Source organism: Simochromis diagramma, unplaced genomic scaffold (genome assembly GCF_900408965.1).
Source record: "Simochromis diagramma unplaced genomic scaffold, fSimDia1.1 OVJJ01000676.1, whole genome shotgun sequence".
Classification (NCBI taxonomy): domain Eukaryota; kingdom Metazoa; phylum Chordata; class Actinopteri; order Cichliformes; family Cichlidae; genus Simochromis; species Simochromis diagramma.
The window spans coordinates 680001-705565 of record NW_024387466.1 but is presented as its reverse complement, the minus strand read 5'-3'; the positions used below and the strand labels follow the sequence as shown (position 1 = coordinate 705565).

The 25565-nt window shown below is 41.3% G+C and overlaps 2 protein-coding genes across 11 annotated transcripts in view; both read left to right on the top strand.

Moving 5' to 3' along the window:
* The window catches only part of specc1 (sperm antigen with calponin homology and coiled-coil domains 1), a 78817-nt gene extending 61819 nt beyond the window's left edge, over positions 1-16998 (top strand). For 5 of the 10 annotated variants that reach the window (XM_040014724.1, XM_040014726.1, XM_040014727.1 and 2 more), the window contains 3 exons: positions 3820-3936; positions 9739-9798; positions 15212-16998. In XM_040014724.1, coding sequence (XP_039870658.1) covers positions 3820-3936; positions 9739-9798; positions 15212-15301 — 267 coding nt within the window. In that variant the 3' untranslated portion in view covers positions 15302-16998. Of the gene's footprint in view, positions 1-3819; positions 3937-9738; positions 9799-10332; positions 11520-11550; positions 13600-15211 lie in introns of those variants that run through there. The other 5 variants (XM_040014730.1, XM_040014728.1, XM_040014731.1 and 2 more) reach the window with 5 other exon arrangements.
* An 81-nt stretch (positions 16999-17079) lies between these two features.
* Positions 17080-25565, top strand: part of adora2b (adenosine A2b receptor) — a 10539-nt gene continuing 2053 nt past the window's right edge. Inside the window, exons 1-2 of the mRNA XM_040014738.1 lie at positions 17080-18011; positions 18169-18646. Of these exons, the coding sequence (XP_039870672.1) occupies positions 18324-18646 (323 nt within the window). The 5' untranslated portion in view covers positions 17080-18011; positions 18169-18323. The remainder of the gene's footprint in view (positions 18012-18168; positions 18647-25565) is intronic.

Here is a 25565-nt window from a genome sequence, read left to right as displayed (position 1 = left end):
TACTCCTCAAGTTGAACTATGTTTTCAGAGGCAACATCAAACAACACCCAAAAACCAATGTTTTGTTTTTTTTTAAGCGGTATCTACAGACCACTGCTCTCTCCTTATCCATCCTTGCTGACCTTTATCTAATTTTGCATTTTATTCTGGTACCTGCAGTCTATTCAAGTTGGCACAGGCAGTCCAGCTTCTCCATGATCTCCTGCATGTGCTAGAACAGTCTCAAGAAAGTCTCAAGAAGGTAACAGGACAATACGGTTAAAGAGTTAAGACAGAGTTAATCATGCATTTTTCTGACCAAACTGTCACAAAGAGACTCCATGAGGGTGGCGTGAGGGCCTGACACCTTTTTAATGGAACTTGTGGTCACAGTCCAGCACTATGCAATGCAACTGACATTAGCTAGAGAACACCAGAACTAGCCACCACTGGCAGGCCATTATCCTCACAGATAAAAGCAGGTTTACGCTGATCATATGTTAAAGCGTCTGGTGACACTGTACGCAACACCATCCGGCATGACGGGTTTGGCATTGGGTTATTGATAGAGGGCCGCACAGACTTCTGTGCGCTAGCCAACACTACCCATTTTCAGACATTACTCTGGTACAGTGAGCTTTGTGTTCCTCCTAGCACATGACACTGTCTGGCCTCATTTGATCAGAATGTGTAGGCACTTCTGGGATGACCAAGGCATTGATGCCAATGACTGGCCCTCACATTCCACAGAGATGAGTCCAATTGAGAACCTCTGGAACTTTATGTATTGCTGTATCTGATACCGCCAGATTGTGCCAGAGAATGTCCAGGAGCCCCCCGATGCTCTGATCCTCCCGGACTCCATCCATACTCTCTTCTGCAGAATCCCCATATGTTGGGAGGTCTTATATTAAAACATTAGGGCGATACGCACTGCTGAGCCACATTATGACACAAATTGGATCAGCTTGTTTGGTTGACCAGCTCTCATGTTTTCATATTTGGGAGTTTTATGTTTTCTCGAGTTACAAAATGACAGTGCACATGGATGGGCATTGACACCAAGCCTCTTAAGCTTAAGATTAAGCCTCACGACTGAAATCCAAAACATTACTTAAACTTGAAATTAAGGTTTAGGTTAAACTTTGAAAACTTTAAATGATCTACAAAAAAGAGCACAGATTAAAGATTTCTAACTTTTACAGGGACTAAAAGTCACACAAAGACAGTTCTACATGAAGACACTATATTTCTGCTTATCTTTTTCTTGATTTTCTGAGAAAAGCGATTTCAATCATTGTCACATGTAATTTGGAGGAGCTGTTCCAAGAAAGCAGCAACATGCAAACTGCCTGCTCTGCACAGCCACATCATGCAGACACACACACATGCATTCAGTGACTGTAACCATACAGCTGTCCCCTTTTCAAAACAGTAACTTTATAATTGCATGCATATAAGGCCTTTGGGGGGCATCTGTAAAGTGTAACTATAAAAGCATGGCTCAAGCTCTTCTGCGCTGGTTTAGCTTTTCTCACTTTCGTAGCAGTTAAATAGCATCATATACCACAGTAGATATGTGTAAATGTCACAGCCACATCACAACCCAGCATAGCACCACTTCTTCCGTCTCTTATCATTGGTTTAGCCTCTCACCCTGAAACTGCAGCTGGTTTTAAGTTGAGCTAACCTCTAACGCCAAAGTAGACGAGTGAACAACTGTCAACATTTCTTAGAAACTCAGAGGATATTGATTACTGCAGTGACTTAGAGTTGTGATTTTGAATTTCTGTCCTCAGGACCCAGAGTTGTTGTTTTTCTATCCCATCAGGTAGTTAATTACATTCACCTGGCGTCACATGTATGGATCAGTCGCTGATTCGATTTGTAGAATGAAAATCAGCAGCCCTCAGGCCCCGGGGCAAGGATTGAAGACCACCGGCTTAGAGCAACAGTAAACAAATACATGTCACATCTTTAGCATCTCCCTGGAGCTAATGCTGTGTTTACAGACGCACTGATGTACCCAAAAAGATCTTTAATGCAGTTCTTATCCCAAACACTGTCTATTCCTCTCTATCGATCAAACTGCATTTTTATGGCACGTTCTGTACAGGACAATGCAGGTCAATGTGCTTAAAATGTGACTGGGAGATATAAAATAAAACTGTGTTTGGGGTGGCTGTAGCTCAGGTGGAAGAGCGGATCAGGCGCTAACCAGAAGGTCGGTGGTTCGATCCCAGGCTGCTCCAGTCTGCATGCCAAATATCCTTGGGCAAGATACTAACCCCATGTTGCTCTCCGATGCAGCCATCGGAGTGTGAATGTGTATGAATGTTAGATACTTAGCACTTAAGCTTGCAAGTGCTTGTGTGAATGGGTGTGACTAGGTGAATGAATTAGCTGTATAAAGCGCTTTGAGTGCTTGGACAGAGTAGAAAAGAGCTATATAAGAACCAGTCAATTTACCATTTACCATTTAAACATTATTATGTGCAGTAAAGAGTTCAAAACAAAACTTTATCAAGAGACTGGCTATACAACCATCTGTGTTATAATGATAATTATCATCACTGTGGCACAATACCATTAAAATGTTTTATATTGCATCACCACAAATATGATCCATCCAAATACATTATCCCATATGTATATACTGCACTAACTCTTGCCTATGACAGCTTCTTACTCCATGTCCACTTTTTTCTGTCATTTGTAATTATCTTTGCATTTCTGTCTTGCGTACTCCAGTTTTAATATAAACTGACCCTAATGTTCCCTTTGGTGCCTCAATAGAAGTAGTAAACATGCTTGAAGTAAGATTTCTCAGATCACAGTGCCCTTTATAGTTCATTGTCCCACCTATTTTCCTAACCACCTAGCCACTCCGGGGGTGAGGTAGGGGTTTTGTAACCTAGCCCAGCTGTTACTGGGTGAGAGGTGGGAGTACATCATGGACAGGTCGACAGTCCATAACAAGGATGGTTAATTGTTTCATACTTCATGACCAGATGATGGAAAACTAATGACAGTCCCATTATCCTTATCTGTGCTTTCTATTACATACAACTAGAATATACTATGCTATGTGAATCTAATAGATCTTAGATTCATATTGTAGCTTTCATTTTGCATGTTACCATGCTAAAACAAAACGTTTAGGAGTCTTAGATTATTTCCACCTTAACAGGATGAATCCAGATCAAAGCAGTGTAAATTTCCCCGGTTTCGTATAATATATGGGAGGAATCTAACACACGTACCCATGACTCACGAGGGCCTCCCTTGCTGTGAGCTCTGTTCCCAAAGCGTATGAGAGGGATGAAACAGGAAGACTGTAAATAACTTATCTGTTATACAGAGAGTCTGCACCCTCCAAACAATGGCCCAGAGGAAGTGTGTCCTCCGAGCTCCTCTCCTGTTATCATACTCTGAATATGCTGTATGCTCCGTGCACGAGGTGATGATGCTCTGAGAATCACATAACTAAAACCAAACAAACTGGACGTGCTGCTATGCATGTCCTTCACGCAGAGGAGATCAGAGATAGCATTGTTGTTTTGAAGTGATTCAAGAAAGAAGATCCCCCTAATATCAATGACTGGACTCTTCTGCTGTTCTGCGTCTTTCAAATTTGATTAAATTTTAATTATTTTTCCTTTGATTTTATGACCTAATGGATTTCTTTTTCACTGCATGGTGATGTTAGTGCTTCTACCTGAATTATTAGCACTTTATGCTGATTATCATTATTTTTATTGAAATTGTGTTGCTCTAATTAATTTTTTTAAATCTCTTTTACTTTTTTTTTTTTTTTCTTTTTTTTCCTTGTGCCTTCAGAATATCGATGTGACCAACTTCAGCAGCAGTTGGAGTGATGGCCTGGCTTTCTGTGCCCTTTTGCACACATATCTGCCTGCCCACATCCCTTACCACGAACTCATCAGTCAAGATAAGGTAGAAAAATACAGGAACGCTGAGCACACATGCAATCACGCAAACACGTACACACACACACAGTGGCTCACCAGCAGTTAATCAGAACCGCCTAAACAACGAAACCCATTGGAAATTTATATATTGCATTTATAAGTTCTAAGTATTTATAAAACAGATGCAGATGTACATTATCAATTGTATTTATAGTACTGTGCAAAACCCCTAGTTTCTTCACGTTTTGCTTCCATCGAGCCAGACTTTCATGTGATTTTTAAAGTGGTCTTGAACAATAGTTCTCTGGGCTTTTTCAAGGTCTTCTGAACCTTTTCTTTGGAAATTTTTTGGACTGCTTTTTTATTCATATGTTCCGCTGTGCGTCCTTAAAAGTCAAGCACATAAGAAGCAACACCTAAAAGTCATGTCCTTAAGAATTAGAAAAAGAATCCACCAAAGATCTCACACAGAGATGCTTCTGCCCCCATTAGTTTGTCCATCAAATTAGACAAGAGCTGAACTGGTGATTGAAATTTTAGGTTCAAACCAGGAGAGAATTATAGCAATGAGTGAGCAAGTGAGCAAATTAATGTATAAATGTAAATTTATTAGATTACTTCAATTAGTAAATTGCGCTTTGCTGTTTTTTGACACTTTTAATCCTTAATGCCACATTTGGTTCTTTGTTTATCAGTCATGTTAACTCATGTTTGGAGCAGTACTTACGCGAGGCTGAATTCACACTGTTCTCTGTGAGGAGCACTGACTAGTATCAGCAGATGAGCTGATGTCAGGGCCCAGAATATGTAGAGCATGCTCTTTAAGCTGTTTTAACCTTGAAACGGCTTAAACAGGTTCTGCATATCTGCAAGGTACTTTCCAACCCGCCTCCACCCTGGCACCTACATTCATACAGGGAGTGCAGAATTATTAGGCAAGTTGTATTTTTGAGGAATAATTTTATTATTGAACAACAACCATGTTCTCAATGAACCCAAAAAACTCATTAATATCAAAGCTGAATGTTTTTGGAAGTAGTTTTTAGTTTGTTTTTAGTTTTAGCTATTTTAGGGGGATATCTGTGTGTGCAGGTGACTATTACTGTGCATAATTATTAGGCAACTCAACAAAAAACAAATATATACCCATTTCAATTATTTATTTTTACCAGTGAAACCAATATAACATCTCCACATTCACAAATATACATTTCTGACATTCAAAAACAAAACAAAAACAAATCAGCGACCAATATAGCCACCTTTCTTTGCAAGGACACTCAAAAGCCTGCCATCCATGGATTCTGTCAGTGTTTTGATCTGTTCACCATCAACATTGCGTGCAGCAGCAACCACAGCCTCCCAGACACTGTTCAGAGAGGTGTACTGTTTTCCCTCCTTGTAAATCTCACATTTGATGATGGACCACAGGTTCTCAATGGGGTTCAGATCAGGTGAACAAGGAGGCCATGTCATTAGCTTTTCTTCTTTTATACCCTTTCTTGCCAGCCACGCTGTGGAGTACTTGGACGCGTGTGATGGAGCATTGTCCTGCATGAAAATCATGTTTTTCTTGAAGGATGCAGACTTCTTCCTGTACCACTGCTTGAAGAAGGTGTCTTCCAGAAACTGGCAGTAGGACTGGGAGTTGAGCTTGACTCCATCCTCAACCCGAAAAGGCCCCACAAGCTCATCTTTGATGATACCAGCCCAAACCAGTACTCCACCTCCACCTTGCTGGCGTCTGAGTCGGACTGGAGCTCTCTGCCCTTTACCAATCCAGCCACGGGCCCATCCATCTGGCCCATCAAGACTCACTCTCATTTCATCAGTCCATAAAACCTTAGAAAAACCAGTCTTGAGATATTTCTTGGCCCAGTCTTGAGGTTTCAGCTTGTGTGTCTTGTTCAGTGGTGGTCGTCTTTCAGCCTTTCTTACCTTGGCCATGTCTCTGAGTATTGCACACCTTGTGCTTTTGGGCACTCCAGTGATGTTGCAGCTCTGAAATATGGCCAAACTGGTGGCAAGTGGCATCTTGGCAGCTGCACACTTGACTTTTCTCAGTTCATGGGCAGTTATTTTGCGCCTTGGTTTTTCCACACGCTTCTTGCGACCCTGTTGACTATTTAGAATGAAACGCTTGATTGTTCGATGATCACGCTTCAGAAGCTTTGCAATTTTGAGACTGCTGCATCCCTCTGCAAGATATCTCACTATTTTTGACTTTTCTGAGCCTGTCAAGTCCTTCTTTTGACCCATTTTGCCAAAGGAAAGGACGTTGCCTAATAATTATGCACACCTGATATAGGGTGTTGATGTCATTAGACCACACCCCTTCTCATTACAGAGATGCACATCACCTAATATGCTTAATTGGTAGTAGGCTTTCGAGCCTATACAGCTTGGAGTAAGACAACATGCATGAAGAGGATGATGTGGACAAAATACTCATTTGCCTAATAATTCTGCACTCCCTGTATTATACCTGACTTGATATATCTGACTATCAGTGTCATATCTGTTGTCACTGATGCCTGCTGTCTTCTGTGATACTTCTTCCCACCAGTGGCTTTCCATGTATGTTAAACAGAGGATCATACGGCCTGATATCACTCACTGCAGATCAGAAAAATCTTTTGACTATTGTGGTCCTGACTAGAGTACCTTCTATTAGGTGGTCTATCGGGTAAAGTTGGTCTCTAATACTTTTAGTGTCACTGGAGTCTTCACGTCATCAGATCTTTTTCTTCTCCATGCACCTTGGAAGTGGGTGCCAGAAAAAAAAATGTTGCTAAAGTATGTTTTGTGACATCTTTGCTGTTTTAAAAGAATTGTAGTTTTTATTTTCCTCTTTTTTCCATTGCAAACTAGGTTACTTCGCTATCCAAAGTTTGGACACGCTTGTCACTTTCTTCAGGGTTTTTTTTTATAGCAGAGAGAAATAAGATAAGCCTGGAAATAGGGCTGGGCCATATCATACCGTTCACGGTAATACCGGTATAATGTTGGGCAACGATAAGAAAATGAAATATCGCGATAGAATATGGGTAAAATGCGCATGCGCAGTGCCTTTGTTTTCATACTCACATGGCGGCAAAAGCATGGCGGCGACAGAGAATTAGAAGCGCGAAAGCGGATCGTTGAATGAAACGGATGAATTGGTTTGTAAAATGCTGCAACTTCAGTGGTGTGGAACTCGTTTAGCTTTCGTCCGTCAGATACGACAACAAAGCACTATTTTTTGTAGAGCACGCTAGCGGGCTGTCGTTATTACCGCGTTTTTTTGGAAAATATGGAAAATACTAAAAATCAAATTGATTGAAAATTGATTTTTCTGAAAATCGACAGTGCCCCTTATGTATGAATTCTGGTTGTGTTTACTGACCTCTAAACGATTTTATGTACACGGCACTCGAAAATCTGTCAAATGTTTCAGTACGACTTTGCTAAGCTACAAACCTGCACCGCTTGATGGAGCATTATGGCTATCGTAGACAGTAGCCTCGCGGAGTGATACGTACTGTGCTTTAACATATTACCATATTGTGTGTGTATAACCTCTTTTTAAGTTTTGTGGATATTATACATGGTTATGCTGAGGATATGTCGGCCAATCAATTTCCACTGCAAATGCTTTTTGGTTAAACTGTCAGCAAGGAATTTGCATTTGCACTGTTAATTTTTTATATTATATAACTTTAATGCACATAAAAAACAGCTGCTTGTTTAAGTGAAAATACATTGATGTTTTATTTGGTTTTTGCAGTTGTTGTTGTAAAGTATTTTGTCTAGTCAGCTATATCGTCAGTTATATCGTTATCGCAAATTTTCAAATGTGTATATCGTGATAAATATTTTTGGTCATATCGCCCTGCTCTACCTGGAAATATACTGATCTTGACTTATTTATATATTTATCTTTATTGCCTGTTTTACTATTTTAGGAGCTGCTCCATTATTAATTTTTTTTATAAATGAAATGATTTAATATTGTCTTATATGGTATTCCAATGTTTAATGCAATCAGGGTCATTTTTCTTATTCTTAGGATGAATTCTCTCTCACAGTGATCACTGGGTCATAACCCACACAAGCTAATACACACATATTTGAGCAAATTTCTGGTTTCATGTCAGCTTGTACCGGTACACTGGAGTAAACTCACATGTAGAGAAATGTGCATACTGTTGGAGGTTACTGCAGCACTCTCTGACTAAATGCTGAAAAAAAAAAAAAAATTTCACCTACGTAAGATTAAGTGACAGACAGATATTTTGACGTATATCTGTCTGTCTTCTCTGAATTCCAACTCAAATTCAGAGAAGCCGCTTGTAATTTTTTTTGTTTTTGTTTGATGAACTCACTCTGCCTGCTTTCATCTTTTTATTTCTTCAGTCTCAGGATGAATGTTCTCTCTGATTAAGGCTGCAGGGCAAAGTGCACGTTCAACCTGACAACTCAGTCTCCAGAAGTGCACATAAAGCTCCAACATCTTGTTTGAGTAGAATGTCAGCCATAAAAATGATCAACCTCTGATGTGTTCATGTGAAAGATCACCAGGAGGACGATAACAGCCCTGTAATACTCTGAAGCTATTTTGCAGGAGAGATTTTTTCCATCATTAACTTGCATATTACCGACTTCCTGTACATATATGTTTAGGTTTTATAGCACTGCCACATTGTTCATTTTGCAGTAAGAGACAGCCTCAGTATGAATTATGAATGTAGCCATTTCTGTAGTCTAAGTGATTTGGAGCACTGAGCAGCAGTTATAGCTCAGTGCTGACGGCTGTGTAATGCAGACATGCAGGTGGTATATACAGTAGTGCTGCAAACAATATGGCTCCTCTCTGGGGACTGTGGGTCCTTCACCCCACCGCTACAAGATTAAAACAATAGACAAACACCTCTGACAAGGCCCGACACATCCTACGTGACAAATTAGTGATGCAGGCGTGGGTACACAGGGTTATGTCAGTGTGAAAGTATAACATTAAGTTGACGACAGAAACATTGCACAACCCATCTCTCTCTGAATAATTCAATTGAGCTGCATTGCCTTTAATAACTGTTGCTGAGTGACTTTCCCCAAGGCCCAAACACCCACCTTCCTCCCAGTGTAATCTGTCCTCCCAGTACTCCCACTGCTGCCCTCCTTCACCCCTTTATCATACGGAATTTTTAAGAAAGATGACATTATAGGCGAACCTGTATTTTAGGTGAAGGTCTGCAGCTGCAGAACTAATTATTAAGAATTCATAATTTATCAATTCGTCATCCCAGCTGTGATGATGCCTCAAGGCAGTTAATATGAAGGTTTGAGCGATCACAAGAGTTTCTATTCATGAGTCGGGGGGGCTGTGCTCTCGGTACAAAGGAAAGAAAGAGAAAATTTTAACCCGAGTTTAGAGTGAAGCATAGCATTCAGTACGTTGATGAGTTTGACTTTCTATCAGCAGTGCTCACATGGAGGGGTTACTTTGTTCTTTACACTCATCATGTGCTTTCTGTAGAGATGTAATTATACAAACACAAACAGTTTTGTGTTACAAGCTTCAAGGGGATCTAAATTGGATTTCCTGATAGCTCTCAACCAGTATGGCTTTAAACTTATCAGATAAACATGAGTGAATATGCAGCTGACACAAAAAAGCAGAGGCTTATGTAGGCTTCAAATGGTCTCTTGGGATATTGTATGGTTTATTATGGTATTTGTGAGCTTATTGTTTCTGATTCTTCCTCCATGTGTAGTGTTGCAGAATGACCGAGACGTTCACATTTTCTCTGTTTCCTGATATGAGTGTTGTTTGGGTTTTTTTCTTCAGGTCCGGAATCTGACTCTAGCTTTCCAGGCAGCTGAGAGCATTGGCATCAAACCCTCCCTGGTGAGTTAAACCACACCAGACCTCACACAAACACAAACACACTTGGAAAACACAGAGCTTTTGATTAGACAAACTGGAAACAGACCACTTTGATTTGCTAAACTTTTAAGATATGAAACTTCAGAACAGAGATTGGCCCAGAAGTGTGTTCCAGTACTCTTCCTTGGGAATAATCTGTTCTTATATGGGGAAAACAAATCTTTATCGGCTCTTTTGCTCCACTGAAATATTTAGACTTTGTGAAAAAATTGCCCTTCAGTGTTTGTCAAGTTATAAACAAAGCTGCTCGTATTTATTTTAAGGAACACGGGACTATCAGCTTCTGGTAAAAAAGCTAGTATAAATTGTTCAAAAACAGATACTTCAACATTTTGACAGATTTGTATGTCTGTATAATAAATATGAAGCTAAAGCCAGCTTAGCTTGCTCAGGAAGTTGGATTAACATCTACTGTTTGAGCCGATGTTATTGTAGTTATACATTTTTTTTAAATGTAGTTTTTATTTATTTGTTTGTTTATTTTTTGGCCCTTAGGTCCCCAGTTTCAAACCTAAGGGCTAAACTATCTGGGACATACCTTGTCTCTCATCCTGTGACAGCTAGGTCAGGCTTCAGTAACCCCACGACCTTAAGCTGGATAAGCAGTGAAGAAAACAAATAGCTGGAATTTTGGCTTAGTTTGAGTTGGATACCAAAGTGTGTTTTGTTCTTTCAGCAGTAGAAGGATAGTGGCACAGTGGTTAGCACTCATATCTCACAGCAACAAACTCTGGGTGTTTTTTATGGGTCCACTGCGGAGGCCTGTTGCCTGAGAAGGTTGCGTGCATGGTCTACAAACAATGTTTAGAGGGGTGGTACGTGTCAAAAGAACTTCCACATGAAGGTTAGCAGCCAAGGTTACTCTGCAGCTAGATGATGGATGTTAGTTGTTACCTGTCAGTGCTGTTAGTGTTGTGGTTGATTGGTACAGATAGACTGAACACTTTCAGTTATGAAACAAAGTGGTGACGTGAATGCCAAAATCATCAGTTTCCTGCTCTCTGCTGCCTGTCATTATATAGGAAATACTGAGTGGTTAGTCAAAGGAGTGATCACACACACATTTTAACAGCAAGTGTGTTGAACTATTTTTTTAAGAACATTTTAGGCTTCTCTAAAAATTTGAAATTAATAACAAGACAAGAAACAGTATAAGTTAAAACTAAGAAAGAAATCGTAGTTTGTATTTTTTGATTGAGAAATAATATGACTCATAAACTGTTGCTTATCTTTCTCAGAATATTGACTACAATGGTTTGACTAAATTTTTGTTGCTGCAGTAGTGTGGACAAAGTGTGTGGTATATCTTTGCTTACGTAGCCTTAACCACACTAATGCCCACACAGTGGGTTTGCTTTTTCAGTTTAGTTCTTATTGTTTAAAACAACTTAGTTTTCAGTAGTAGTCCAAGGCACCCCAGCCATCCATCATGGCCCAAAGACATGCACGTCAGGTGGATTGGTGACTCTAAACTGGCCCTAGGTTTAAAGTCACCATCAGCTGTGAATGTGAGCGTGAATGGTTCCCTGTCTCTCTTAAGGAGCATTGACCTTTGACCTAAACTAACAGTGGCCATGAACACAACAGCCTGACTGCACCAGGACAACATAGCTCATTACTACAACCCCATTTCAAAAAATGCTGTAACACTGTGTAAAATCTAAATAAAATGATGTATCAAATTGCCCATCTGCCGGCCTCATCTATTTCCAGATGTTTACAGTCTGTTGCTGATAGAAGAGGAGATGATGTCAGTGAGAAACATGTCCCTATTTCATGTTTCACGTTTTTTGAAGTGTGTTGCTGCCCTCAACTTCAAAGTTACCTTATTTTTTTCTTAGCGGTACATTTTCTCTATTTAAACTGTTGATATATTTTCTGTGTTCTATTGTGAATAAAATATGTCTTTTACTACAAGAATTGTAATTGCCTTCTGTTTTTGTTTATATTTTAAACAGGATCCCAACTTTTTTGGAGTTGGGGGTTATATAAACTTCACCCCAATTCTGCCCTAACTGCCTAGTCTGAGCTTTAAATAACACAAAATTAGTATCATTCAGTCTCTTATGTCCTCCCTTCCTTAGCTCCTTCTCCATCTGAGAGTGGATTTATCAGACACTGATCCCGCCCCGCATCTGGACCTTTAACCTGCAGACACACTGTGATAGAAACTGCACAGAAACACTTTGTGTGTTTGGTGTTATTTCCTGCACCCACTGAAATGTTGCACTTTAAATTAGCTACCAGAGAAAAGGTACAACTTTCATGCTCACACCCAGTCTAAAGCAATGCCAGGCTGCACCACATGAAAAATGAAATCTCTTGGTATTATTTATTAAACTGAGATTTATCATATGTGAGTACTCATTAAACTGGAGGAACGCCATTCCTGATATTTTTTTAAGCCCAGGCTAAACCAGTTCTATGTGCATTTTGTAAGAAACAAAAGTACAAGTAGTATACATATACATCAATAATGAAGTGATCACCTTTAGGGTACTACAGGTCACCCAGGGTGGCGTTAACATCTGAATCAACATCTGAACTTCAAGACAAAGAGCTTTTTCACAACAGCCATTGTAATGGAAAATATAAGGTAAACACAGGTGTTAGTCACGATACACAACCTTTTTTAATGCCAGTGTTTATCTAATATTTCATATCACTGTGGCTGCTGTGAAATAATAATGTCTATGCAGGCCAATGTTGGGCTTCTGTAGGAGTCCCTTTAGGATGTCTGCTTGGGACATTGTAAGAACAAAAACATTGCAAGGTGATTGATATCACTTGCTTTACCTGTGGTTTTAATCTTGTGGCTGACTGATGCAGAATGAACACTTTCAGTTATGAGACAAAGGAAGTACTGTGTGGGTAGCTGAGCCATTAATTGGGAGGTTTGTTTGAGGTATTAAAGTATTAAACTACTACTTTAATGAACATTTTTAACCTTGATTTCTCTGTAAGCTTGTAAATTATTAATTTGGGAAAAAACCTCCTTCGTCACTGTGTATGGGAATGTCAATACTTCTCACAAACTCGGCTAATCTTTTTCATTCAGTTGGTTAGATAAACCTTAGGCCTTGCAAAATGGGAAAAAAATCATAATCCCGTTTTGGCTAAGATGTTATGTCTAAAGTTTGTTTTCTGCAGCGGATGTGAGTGACGTCTTCTTCCCTATGCAGGCTTACCCACACGAAAGCACAGACGGAGGCAAAACAACAGCACTGTTTTAGAAATCGTCCTTACGAAATGACCAAAACCGATCAATTTTCGAAGAAGACGACTTCTCTCTGACTATATTTTGGGATAAATCAAATATTTTAGTTATGAGTATTACTGCCACATGTAAAGACCAACTCATTCCATTGGTCATAGACCCAAGTTATTCCTAAACACACACACCCACACACACAGACACACACAATCACTAAAGTGTGTACAGTTTGTGTGCTTTCGGGCTTTTTGCCATGTTTTTTCCTTCATGCGTATATGGTACTCTAAACACAAACGTCATCAGCAGTAAGTGTGTTGACACTAAAGAGTTTAATGCTAACCAGGTCAAGTTTCATTTCTTCCAGGACAAAAAATTAGTGGCTTTGCTGAAATAATCAACTGAAGTTTGGCAGCCTGTGGGAATAAGCTTTACCAGAACTACTGAATTCTGATGTAAACACACACCAACAGGGTATCTAACACATGTGTGATAAAGTTAATGTGAGGGTTCTGTTCCACATCTGCGCATCTTCCTGAGTTTGAGGAAAGGAAAAAAATTCTCTCAGACATGATACAAACCCAGCCCAGCAGCTCATTGGTTCCAAGAGCTGGACCTCAGTAATGAAGTGAATTGGGCATAAATGGAGCACTGAGGCTAAAGTTCACATTACTTTGTCTAATCAGTCTCCATTACATGCTTGTGGTTCCAAGCTTGGATACAGAAAAGTTATTCCCATGTCTGTCAGTTGAAAACACTATAAACAAATAAATAGCTGCATCCTATCTGGTAGTCTCTGCTGATGTTTTTTTCAGTGTTAATTAATCCTTTATAAACAGCCCAGGAGGATATTTCTCATCCTGCCTTTAGGAGGCTGAGACATCACGAAGCTTCTCTATAAATCTGAGCTAAGGGGAGCGGCTCGATGTGGAGTCATGTGAAAGCCTCGTTCGCTGTTTGAGTCACCGGTGTCTCCAAGCAGCTGACTACTGACAGCTCATTATGCTGTAGATTTATATTTTGCGAACTGCCCTCAAAATGACCCAATTTTCCACCACGTCCATCTTCAGATTTCATTAACATTACTCGGGAAATGCATACAGTAACTCAATAATGAAGTCAAATATCCTCTACAGCCAACCTGATAAACGTGACTTAAACCAGTGTTCTCAGTTTTCATTTTCTTTTTCAGTTTTCACCGTCGCAAACAGAAAAAAATTAAACTAAACAACTTGTCACAGACACTCTGCTCTGTCTGCTCTCAGTCTCTCTTCAGATATCACACTTAAACACTAAAAGCTCCAAGATATGAGTTTTATAATAAAATGAGGATTGCTGCAATTCAATTCAGTTTTATTTACATAGTGCCAAAAATACACCAAAAATAGTCACCTCGAGGGGCTTTATATTGTAAGGTAAAAACCCTACAATAATACAGGGGAAACCCCAACAATCATACCACCCCCTATGAGCAAGCGCTTGGTGACAGTGGGAAGGAAAAACTCCCTTTTAATAGGAAGAAACCTCCAACCAGAACCAGGCTTAGGGAGGGTCACCCATCTGCCACGACCAGTTGGGGAATTCAGGAGAGAGGATGAAAAACACATTGTGGAAGAGAGTCAGAGATTAATAATAACTAATGATTAAATGTAGAGTTGTGTATAAAACACATAGTGAGTGTAAAAGGTGAGTGAAGAAGAAACACTCATCATGGGAAGTCCCACAGCAGCCTTGGCCTTTTGCAGCATTAGTAAGTAACTATATGCTTTATCAAAAAGAAAAAGTGTTAAGTCTAATTTTAAAAGTAGAGAAGGTGCCTGTTTACTAAATTTAAACTGGGAGTTGGTTCTACACAACAGGGACTGAAGGCCCTGCCTCCCATTCTACTTTTAAATATCCTGTCCGTACTCTCACTGCAGCCTCTTGGATCAACAGAAGACTTTTCAGGAAGCACTTATATTTATGTGACATTTAGATTTCACAGAAATAATTACCACCCATTTAATACACTTTAATGCTGACATGTAGACAAATACAAACTTTTCTTATAAAAATTGTGTCTGCTTGGCCTGTTGGTAGCACTGTTGAAAATGAAACGTCATTCCTTAACTACACTCAACTTCCAAACTGCTGTTCATTCACACCTATCTCTGTCCCAAACAGGACATTAAGGAGTTGATGAAGACCGACAGACCAGACTGGCAGAGCGTCATGCAGTACGTCTCCCAGATCTACAAGTACTTTGAGACCTGATGGGTATGTAGGAGGAGCTGGAGCCTGATGAAGGGTTTTTCTGTCCCATCTTGTGAGCCCTACAACCTCTTTTGAGACCGGGCTGATGATGCCACGTTACCCCTGCTCCTGCTCGACACTGGAGACGTGACCGAGGAATTCTGTTATTTAAAGCTGCCAAATCCACAGTCGCTGCTCACGTGTTCAGACAGAGACTGGAGTCACTTTTCAGAGACTTTCAGCATCAACCAAGCATTTGATCCACAGACACACAGATTATGCTGAAAGACACTATTGAAGCTATGTAGCAGTTGACAACACAGTTTACAGAGACTTGACAAGTGATCCAATTTCTTTTCTTCCCTCTGTACAAAAATCAATGCGTCGTTAATGCTTGTTCATTTTTCAGATGCTGGCTGCCTCTCATCATTAGGTACAAGGTGTTTTTTTTTTTTTTAGTAATACTGGCTGCCAGGAGACAACTGCCCAGTTTTAGAGAACTACAAAGTCTGCACTAAGTGGCTGTAGGGGTGGTGGCAGATCATGGACTGTTATGTTTGTTTTTTGCATTTGTCTTTGCTTTTTTCCATGCCCTGGCTTCTTTTCTTTTTATTCTCTAGTGTAAGCTTAGTGTTAAAAGCTACTTTGTTAGGGTTAGGAAAAATTGTAGTTTGGGTTCAGATGTTCTCCTTCAAAAACGTAACATTGAAAAATGATGAGTATGGGGTAGTAGCTGTGTCTTTTTGACGCTATAACCGGGTGCATCGAGCCCTGTTGCCAAAGGGACACCTTGCATAACTGTAACAAAGGTTTTGACGTTTGACAGAACGGGCCTATCCAACAGCCCTGCAACGTGAGAGCTCGTCACTAACTCAGCGAAAAAGTAGATGATTTTTCCTTTCCTTTCTTACACTTATGCTACCTGCTAATTATCAGCGTTGTTTGTGTGCCAACTGACCGTTAAAAAAAAAGTGCCAAATTTTCACAGCCAATGCTCTGCTCGTACGAGGATCTATGCATGATTTAAGTGTGACCTTTCTGCCTGGGTGCACAGCGTGACGTCTCCTTTCTGTCAATATACTGTTACTAGCAAACCCGTCTAAAACCAGCTTTTGGTAAACTGGCTGAAACGTCGCTCACGCCTTATTCCGAGTGTTTTTAAAGAGTTGGGCTTTTCTTTGAGCCAAGCTTTGTGGCGCATAAAGCATTTTCAACTGATAAGTTTCAGTTTTTCCTTACAGAATGGACAAACAATAGCTGTAATAAAGTAACACTTAAAGAGTTCCTGAATAGTTTTCTTAAAAAAAAAGTTTTATGAATACAGATTGATCGCTATTTGCTTTGTGTACAGTATTAAGCACTGCCTGACTTGAACCATCATGCTGTCCTCCTTCGGTCTCTTAATGCTTTCCATTAAAATCCTCTGAACTATGGTTACTGCAGCTGTTTGCAACAGGTCTGTATCTGTATTCTGCATGCTGAAGTACAAAAGAGAGAAAAGGCTTTTCTTTTAAGAGCTGAGGACTCAACACTTTCTCTCTGGTATACAGGCAAGCCTCTGTTTGCAGATGCCCTAATGTTTTAACAGGTCAAATTGTTATTTATTTGGCAGACATACATACTGCAGAGCGAGAACGTGGACAGATACAGTATGCAGCAGTTTTCTATTCTTACATGTCTGATGATATTGCTTAATAAAGGAATTTCAAGATTTTTTTTAAAATCATTGTCAAGTTCAAGTTCTTTTTTTTTCTTTTCAGTAAAGCCTCCGTTTTAGTGAACCAGCCTTCACCCTGTGTTTTAAATGCGCTCCAGTGACTGCTGTGTTGCTATAAAGGTTTTAACTGCTTCCCCACTGCGCACATTAAAGTTTTGTGCCAGAGCCCACTTACATCAGGGTAAGTGGGAACTATCGGGACGCATTCCCTGCTTTCGACAACACGCCTTTTCTACGTTAAAATATTTCTGTGGGAGTCGTTTCCCATGAAGTATGGGGCTATTTAAATTTAACTGTCTGAATGCAGTAACTGATCGTTGTAACCCAGCTGTACATCCTTCCTCTAAGTAATATTTACCCACAGCTGTCCCTGTGTGCATCCAAAAGGTAATCCTGACTTTAAGAGGATTACGCATGGATCAATAACAGACTCGACTCTGAAAGAGGGAAAACTTTACTTTGTCTGCACAGAAAGAAATCTCTCTCCTTTGCATATAAACTATGACTTCATCGCACGGGTTGACGTAAAGAAAATGAGCAACTCTAGTTCTGAGTTTGATTTCTGTGCCGTCCCCGAACGCACTGATTGGAAACAGATGCGCGCGCGTGCCATGCACGTAGGCAACCAAAAGCTATTCTTCCGTTAAACGTAATGCACGTGCAGCCCATCACTGAATGCGATTTAATTGGCGCGTAATTACGCACGACGGATTCTCCCGTTTGATTCCACTTTCATAACTGTAACTGCACGCGAGTATGCGTGCGTTTGAAGCGTGTGCGTTTGAGGCGTGGCTTTCAGTGACACAGAGCACCCCCCCCCCCCCCCCCACACACACACACACCTCCTTCCTTCCCCTTTTTTCTTGCGTTTCTCACTCCTCTTGAAAACTACCATTGGGTCGGAAGTTGGGTGACACTGTCTGCGATACGAATCTACAGATGCCGCTTAAACGCTCTGCAGATCGCCCGATGTTGGTGTTATAACAACCAGAGACGATGAAAAGGTTCATTAAGGTGGGTATAAATATTAACTGTGTTGACTTTTTTAAAATGATTGCAACAGGCAGGAGGTTTAACGCAGTATTAAACAGCTATTATAGGTTTGTCAACTTTGCGGTGAGGATAAGTTCCTGATGTGTGGAGAAAAAAGTAATCCTTTCTTTTCTAACAGATGGCTGATTTTGCAGTTCGCACGTGTGGAATATTTTTGGATTACTTCGGAAAGACTTGTTTTCTCCCCTGGGACTAGAATCGGTGTTGTGGGTGACCGTCTCCTCTGCCAACAGCCTGCAGCTTTCAGTCCTTTTTTCCCCACACTTTGCTGAGATGATTACGTTCTTTTACATCGTGATTGAAGTAGTGATCGCTGTTCTTTCCGTTTTCGGCAACGTACTGGTGTGCTGGGCTGTTGCGATCAACACCACTCTGAAGAACGCCACCAACTATTTTCTGGTATCTCTGGCTGTGGCTGATATTCTCGTCGGGTGCCTCGCCATCCCCTTTGCCATAACTATCAGCATCGGCATACCCCTGGACTTTTATGGATGTCTCTTCCTTGCCTGTTTTGTCCTGGTGCTCACTCAGAGCTCCATCTTTAGTCTTCTGGCTATTGCAATTGATAGATATCTAGCCGTTAAAATCCCTCTGAGGTGAGTGTTCATTTTGTCTGTCAGATTAATCAAGAAAGAAAGAAAGAAAGTTAGTTTTTACAGCTGGGATCCCTGCCTGAACAAATCGGTGTGAAGACACTGAAACATCAGACCAGAATAATGATTCATTAAGGCTTTATTTACTTTTAAGTTCTTCAGGCAGTATTTCCTAACAGGAATGGTACATGTGTTTAATGCGCCCTGGAAGTTTGATATTTTATTCACATACTTGCTTTCATTCTCCCATATCTTCATAAAAGAGCTGAAAGTAAGTGCCCTCAACTATGCCATGTAGAAAAAGAGAAGCAAAGATCAGTATCAGCTCCGTGACCTTGTGATTCAGTTTCTTGCTGAGCTCATTGCCCCATGTAAGAATAGCTTGGTTAAAGCCTAAGTCTGGAATGATAATCAGATGGCTTTAACAAACACTTTGAACTGACCCTTTTCACCCTGGGTTACATAATCTTAAGGTTGTCGAGTCAATGCCACCTTTCTGCATGCGCTTGGTTTCAAATCTGCATCATCTGAGTGTTTGGTCCTGTTCCTTTAGCTGATCCCCAGCTGATGTTTGATGCTCGGGGAGCAGGCTGCGTGCGTTTCCATCTGAAACCCCGCAGCTCGTGAAAAATGCAAAGATCAGTCATGCAAATGTATGATGTGACACATCAGGCGAAGCTGTGAGATCAATACCTGCCAGAGTGTGTCACTTCTCCTGAACTTCATGGCAAGGCCGCTAAGCTCCACAGCGCAGCCCCTGAAAGTGCCTGCAGTCCACATGAGGAAAAACGCAGAGATGAGCTGCCAGCAGGGACAAGAGCGCTGCTGCCTGACATTTCTCTGAATAGGAAAAAAGCAAAAAAAAAAAAACCCAAACAAACGAGCTTTATTATCAGATGGGGATTGTCTCTGTGCTGGTGGTGGTGTTCTTAGCGTTTCACCTTGTTAGTGAGTTAGACAACAAGCAGTGTAGTGACTGTTGTGAGAAGTGGATGTTGTTTTTGCTGCAAGGCTGTGTGACTGAAATGTGCTGTCATTTCCATTATACTCAGATGCTGGCAAGAAAGGACAGTTTGACACTAGTCTGGGATGAAAGTTGTCTGCCACTAACCTTGTGAAACCCCCCTTCTGTGCTTCTATTTTCACCCTACAGATGGAAAATGACATTTATCATGTTTTACATCCTCATAGAGAAATAGGACTTTGACTGCCTTTGAACTTCCAGCAGCTCCATACGTTCCCTGTGAACAGTGCTCTCCATGACTTTCATAGATTGAGCTTGAACTGAAATGTACATACTGTACTTTTCATAATAAGATCAATGTGCGTTTGCCAAGCTCACATTGTCCATACACTTGTGTGTGTGAGTTTGGTCAGTCTGACAGCCCCTGAGGACGAAATTCTAACTCAGATAAAAGTGTTTTTGCAGATGTTTTTTTGGAAGTGAAAGGCCAGCAGCAGATGTTTTAAGCCCCACGAGATAACAGAGCTGCACACCCACTCAATGCCCGCCTCAAGCCCCCGGCTTCCCTGTTTGTCATTATAAGAAAAAGACCCTCTGGCTATTTTGTCCCTCTGTCCTGTAGGTTTCAAATTAAAACGAACAAACACAAACAAAACAAAACTTTATGCACATCATTGAGCTCAAACTATGATCCCCACCCACGGCGGCAGGACAGCCCCCACTGTGGTCTGTGAATGCAAGCCTCCTCTCGCCTCGGGCTGCTGATTTTAAACTGATCATGTTTCATAAAGTTAATGGAGCGTTTCTTGTCTTGGTTCCAGCACATGTGTATGTTTACTGGGTGTGGTAAAGTGTTGGTGTTGTTGTAAATCCAGCTTTAGTTATGTTACAAATGATGAAAAATGCATGGCTGCATTAGGGGCTGAAGAACCAGGAAAGGCTCTTTTGATGGCTGGAGTTCAAACAGCTGATCCATATTTATGGATTGTACTCATGGAGAATGATGGGAAAACAGGGTGTAGATGGAAAAAATGCTTAAAGATGCAGACATTCAAAGAGGGATGGATCACTCTCTGAATTTAATGAAGGATGAGTTATGCACAACAAATGCAAGTGAGTCAGTGAGTCCCGAAATGGATCAACTGTAGAGTCTGGAGAAACCGTCAACACTGGTTGAATTGCAGAAAGATTCTCAGACTATAGTTTGAAGAAGTGTGTGTCTCAGTCTGATTTAAGACTAATGTGGCATCTGTGGCTCATCTCAAACGATCAAAATCTGATGTTTATCTCGCCACAAGAGCGACAGCACTTACGCACAAGGACAGATTAGTGCAACACGAACAACATGGTGTCTGTGTGCTGAAACTGCAGCTGGGAGAAAGTGAAAGCGAACTGGCTCAGTCCCGAAGCAACAAAACCTGCCCGCCGGCACCTCTGAAGCAAACCAATTAACCTGCTAGATCTCATTTGTTTAATCTGTGTGAAACAGGGAAATACAACACGTGGCTCAAGCTGTACACTTAACTCACAGATATGAGTGTTGTCAGCTTATTCTCTAAGGGAATACCGTTAATTACCAAAATGTTCCCCTGCTCTTTTAGCAATGTTTCAATCTTCTTTTGGTGACTCACCAAATAGTATCTGCACTTTACCGTTTCATGGGTGTGAAATAAAGGCACCCCAACATAAAAGGTCATGTTTCAAAAAAATAGACATAGAGGGAAGTATCGCTTTAGTTGTGAGTCAGCAAAGTGCAGGAAATACAGTGCTGAGTCAATCTTCCCAATGAAGCTTTACAGAGAGGTTACATCTGCGGGATAACGACTGAGCGATTATGTCTTTATTGGAGTGAAAACTCTTTACAGATTCAAATCTGTTTACCTTATCTGCTAATTATGCAATGGAGATGCTCTGTACACACCATTCGTCATGCAAATGCCGCACAGCCCTGTTTGCATGTATGGTGACAATCTGACTGAAGCTTAAAAATCTCCTGTTTTCTGCTGTGAACAACCCACCTCTTAGATTGTTTTTGAAGCTGGGCTACAGACACAGCCATACATTTAGCTGGGTATTGTTAGTTTAGACTGTGTGTGTATGTGTAGGTTTGTGTAGTCTGGTATAGGTCAGTGGCCCCAGGGCGGAAGCACATTGACAGGGATGAGAGGAGAGATGTATGGAAAATGGGCCGGGGAGTGTGTGTGTGTGGGCGGGGGGGAGCACAACACAGATAGATGCCACCGTGCTGTCGTCATGCCAAAGCTAATCCATTCAGCCAGTCGCTGCTTCCACACAGAGAAAGAGAGAGTGGGAAGTGATGTCCAGGAGATGGACCCTCTGGGAAATGGACCCTGTCCTGCCTGCTGTACTTTGCGATTAACACTCGGAGGGAGCAGAGGATGGAGAGGAACATGGGAGAGTGGCGGTGGAAGTGAGAGTAGGAGTACAGGTCATCGTGTGCTCTGAAGCTTCCTCTCCTCCCTCTTTGGCCAGAATGCTGTATTATTCATGGACCTCGGGGCACCCGCTCATCACTCTGCAGGGAGTCCAGGACGCAGACAGCGCTGCCGCACCATTGATGAATAACTGATTGTTCAGACTGGAGCCCGAGCGTTAGTGAGGCTGCTGTAGGTTCAGAAAGAAAAACAAATCTGATGTTCTTTATAACTACACAGTATGCTACCAAATAAATAGGGCAACTGTCAATTAACTTTCTAGAACCAAACTTTTTAGCAGTGGTGAAGAAAAGGCCACGCCATTGTCTGCCCAGCTACATGTGCAGGAGAGAGTTCTGAGGCTTGTGGGAATATCAGCTGACCATTAGCCAACCAGTAGTTGTAGATGACTAAGAAGTATTACAACACAGGACTTCTTTTTCCTCCAAACACCCACTGTTAGGTAGACTGAACTAATGATTAAGAAAGTGTGCTGTTACATTAACATGACTTTAATTTTACTAGCAAACTCCCGAAGGGAAGCCGCATGTATTGGAAGCTGAGCATACTTCCTCATCATGTCTGTCTTTACAGCCTGTGGTCGGATGGCACCGCTGTTATTTTTACAGTGGTTCGGAAGTCTTGAGTCACCCTTTATTTCTTTACATTTTGGAGGGGAAATGGTTACAGGGATTTACCAAAACGTGCAAACCTACACGAAAATACAGAATAAATGTCAAAAACAGAGTTTGTACAATTCCAACGAGCCTGAAAGTCAATATTTGATATGATCAGCTTTATCCTTTAACACAGCCTGAACTCTCTTAGCTCCACCCTGTCAAGATGACTTCACACTGCTTCAATAACATTGAGGTCCGGGCTCTGGGGAGCCCAATCCATAACTGATGGTGCTCGTCTGTGTGTTTTTCCACTGCCCACAACGGAGAGAGCTTCACTTTTTAGCTGATAACTCTTTGGGAATCACCTTGTTGGTGCAAAAATACTATTTTATGCAAGCCAAATACTTGAAAAAGAAATTGGAACAAATGATTTTTGCGACAGGTTGTTAGTGACAAAGTGCCTGAAGGCACAATTTATAATTGCCTCCTTACTAAGTGCCTTTAGTAAGGAGTAAATGCCTTTTTTATTCTTCTTAAAGGTCAATGTTGAGCATCTTAACAAACAAAAACAACTAAATAAACATTCCTCAGGACTCGACTGAAAATGAGTGAAAAAGCTGCCAATGTCCAAAGGAAAACTTCTCTGTTGCTCAAAACCACTTGAAAAAAGTTTGCTTGGAACCAAATATTTAAATAATTGAGGGGTGGTTCAGGATTTTTGCACAGTACTCTGAATCCCATAAAGAGACCAGGGTGATCATGGAAGACACATAATTAAGTCCACAATTTGTAAAGGCTTGCTTTACATAGCCAGTGGGCCATGCAAACAGTGGTGAGAAACAAAAAACACATAAAGCATGCTAGTGACCGTTTTTGCCACGACGTACCAGAATATCAGCCTCAGTGCTCTCTGGAAACAGTTCTCTGGACGTTTACTGGAGGGATGAATGCAGTTCCTCCAAAAGATAAGCCCTCCTTTGGTGCTCAGATGGTGGTGGTGAAGGAGAGTGCTGTCTCATGTGTAATCCTAAATGTCCTACAGGCATTTAATTCCCATAAAACGTAATGACTGTGAAGACCCCAGTGTATGAGTCACATCAGACCATGCAGTGACCCCCCCCCATGCCCTATGGATACAACAGACCACTCCCATCAGGGTAGAAATGTTGCATCACAGGGTAAAGGTGATTACTCAGAATAACTTCATATTGATTTGCAGTGACCCTAACCCTCTGAAGGGACTAGCAGACCTAAACCACACCCCCACAGTAAAGCGAAGACAAAAGATCCTCTCACCATACAGACAGGGATGCATCGTTTCGATCTAAAATATCCCTCCTCTGTGGATTTTGCTTCTCTCCTGCCCATTTTGGCCTTGAAGAGATCTCTTTTTAAAGCACTGGACTATTGTTGAGCTGCACTTAAGTACTAAGACTTTGACTCTGTAACTGTCTGTTGATGATGACCCCCTGAACTGGCAAATGTGAAAGCTCATATTTGCTTCAGATGACCTGTGAGAACAATGTGAGTGATGGGGCCAGACACTAGGTGAATGTGTCCCCCCTGAAACAACACGACCATTTCCTCAATTTGTCTCCCTCACTGGCTATTTGTGGCCCTTTGTTAGTGCGTGTTAGCATCTGCACGGACCTTCCTTTCACCCTTGGCTGCTTACAGTGTCTCTGGTTGGTTCAGGCATCCGGGATGTGAGAGCCTAATGGGATGCGAGGACAGTGAAAAGCAGAGCAGAAAAGGTGGCGGTCAGCTCAGGAGGCCGCAAACATCACTGTGTTCAGGAAATGGGACAGAAAAAAAATGGAGAATGAAGAAAACTGGGAACTTTGCAGGGGATTAACACCTGAACCATGTTCAGTAGTTTATTTGGAGTGTATAAGCTGAATGAAGCGCAAGTGAAATTGCAGCTAGGGTGTAGTTGCCATTTGTCAGGCATCTTGTGTGCACACTACTCAGACAGAACCCTCAATTACATCAGTGAGAGCACTCCTGCAGCAGACTACTTCCTGTTGTGCCTCACATGTGAGAAAGGACAACTTTAAGCAGCTTCCCGGACCAATTTTCCCCACACTGTCCACAGACAGTCCATGTGCGGCAACAGCATGGTTAACAGATCATTTCTCACATGCACAATTTGATTTATCAATAATATATATCAGTAATGGCTTACTAATATAAAGATTAATGTTTATTTTTAAAAAGGGCTTATTAGTCATTGACTAATGATTAGCTCATTATTAGCTAATGGCTTAAGAATGACCTTTAAGTTCTCATTATCATACAGCGCGTTGCAGAAAAAAAGTCACATTTTAAGTTATGATATATTGTGGTCATGTACTGCGCAGCAGGCGAGGTCACATGGATTTTGTGTGACACCCCCACCTCGGGCAGGCGTCTGTGTTTGTGTGTGTGTGTGAGTGGAAGGGGGGTTGTCAGTATGTGTGTGAGTCATTACCACACACTCGCTTGAATCACTTTGAGGAAACAGCAAATTGTGCTTCAAGCGCATCTCACATGATGGGGACAAAAACGGGACGACGGGAGTGACTCAGCCGCGCGTTTGTGATGCACGGCCTCACACACATGCAGTTATTCATTTCATATCCACAAGCCACGAAGACGGTTGTATGAGAAACACACATTATCTTGTTGTCAGCTCAAGACTGATTTAAATAATAATAAAATCGGCACCATTTCAAACGTCTGTCACTTTAGTGGTCTGCTGGTGCAGCCTGTGAAACAGCATCCGAGCGCAAACACGTGAACAGGCTTACGTTTAGTTTTGGTTTTGTACTCGTGGAATTAATTTAAGCACAGCTGTGTGTGAGAAACACTCAGAGATAGCAGCAGACTCAATGCTTTCACTCTGAAGCCGACAATGTGCTCCT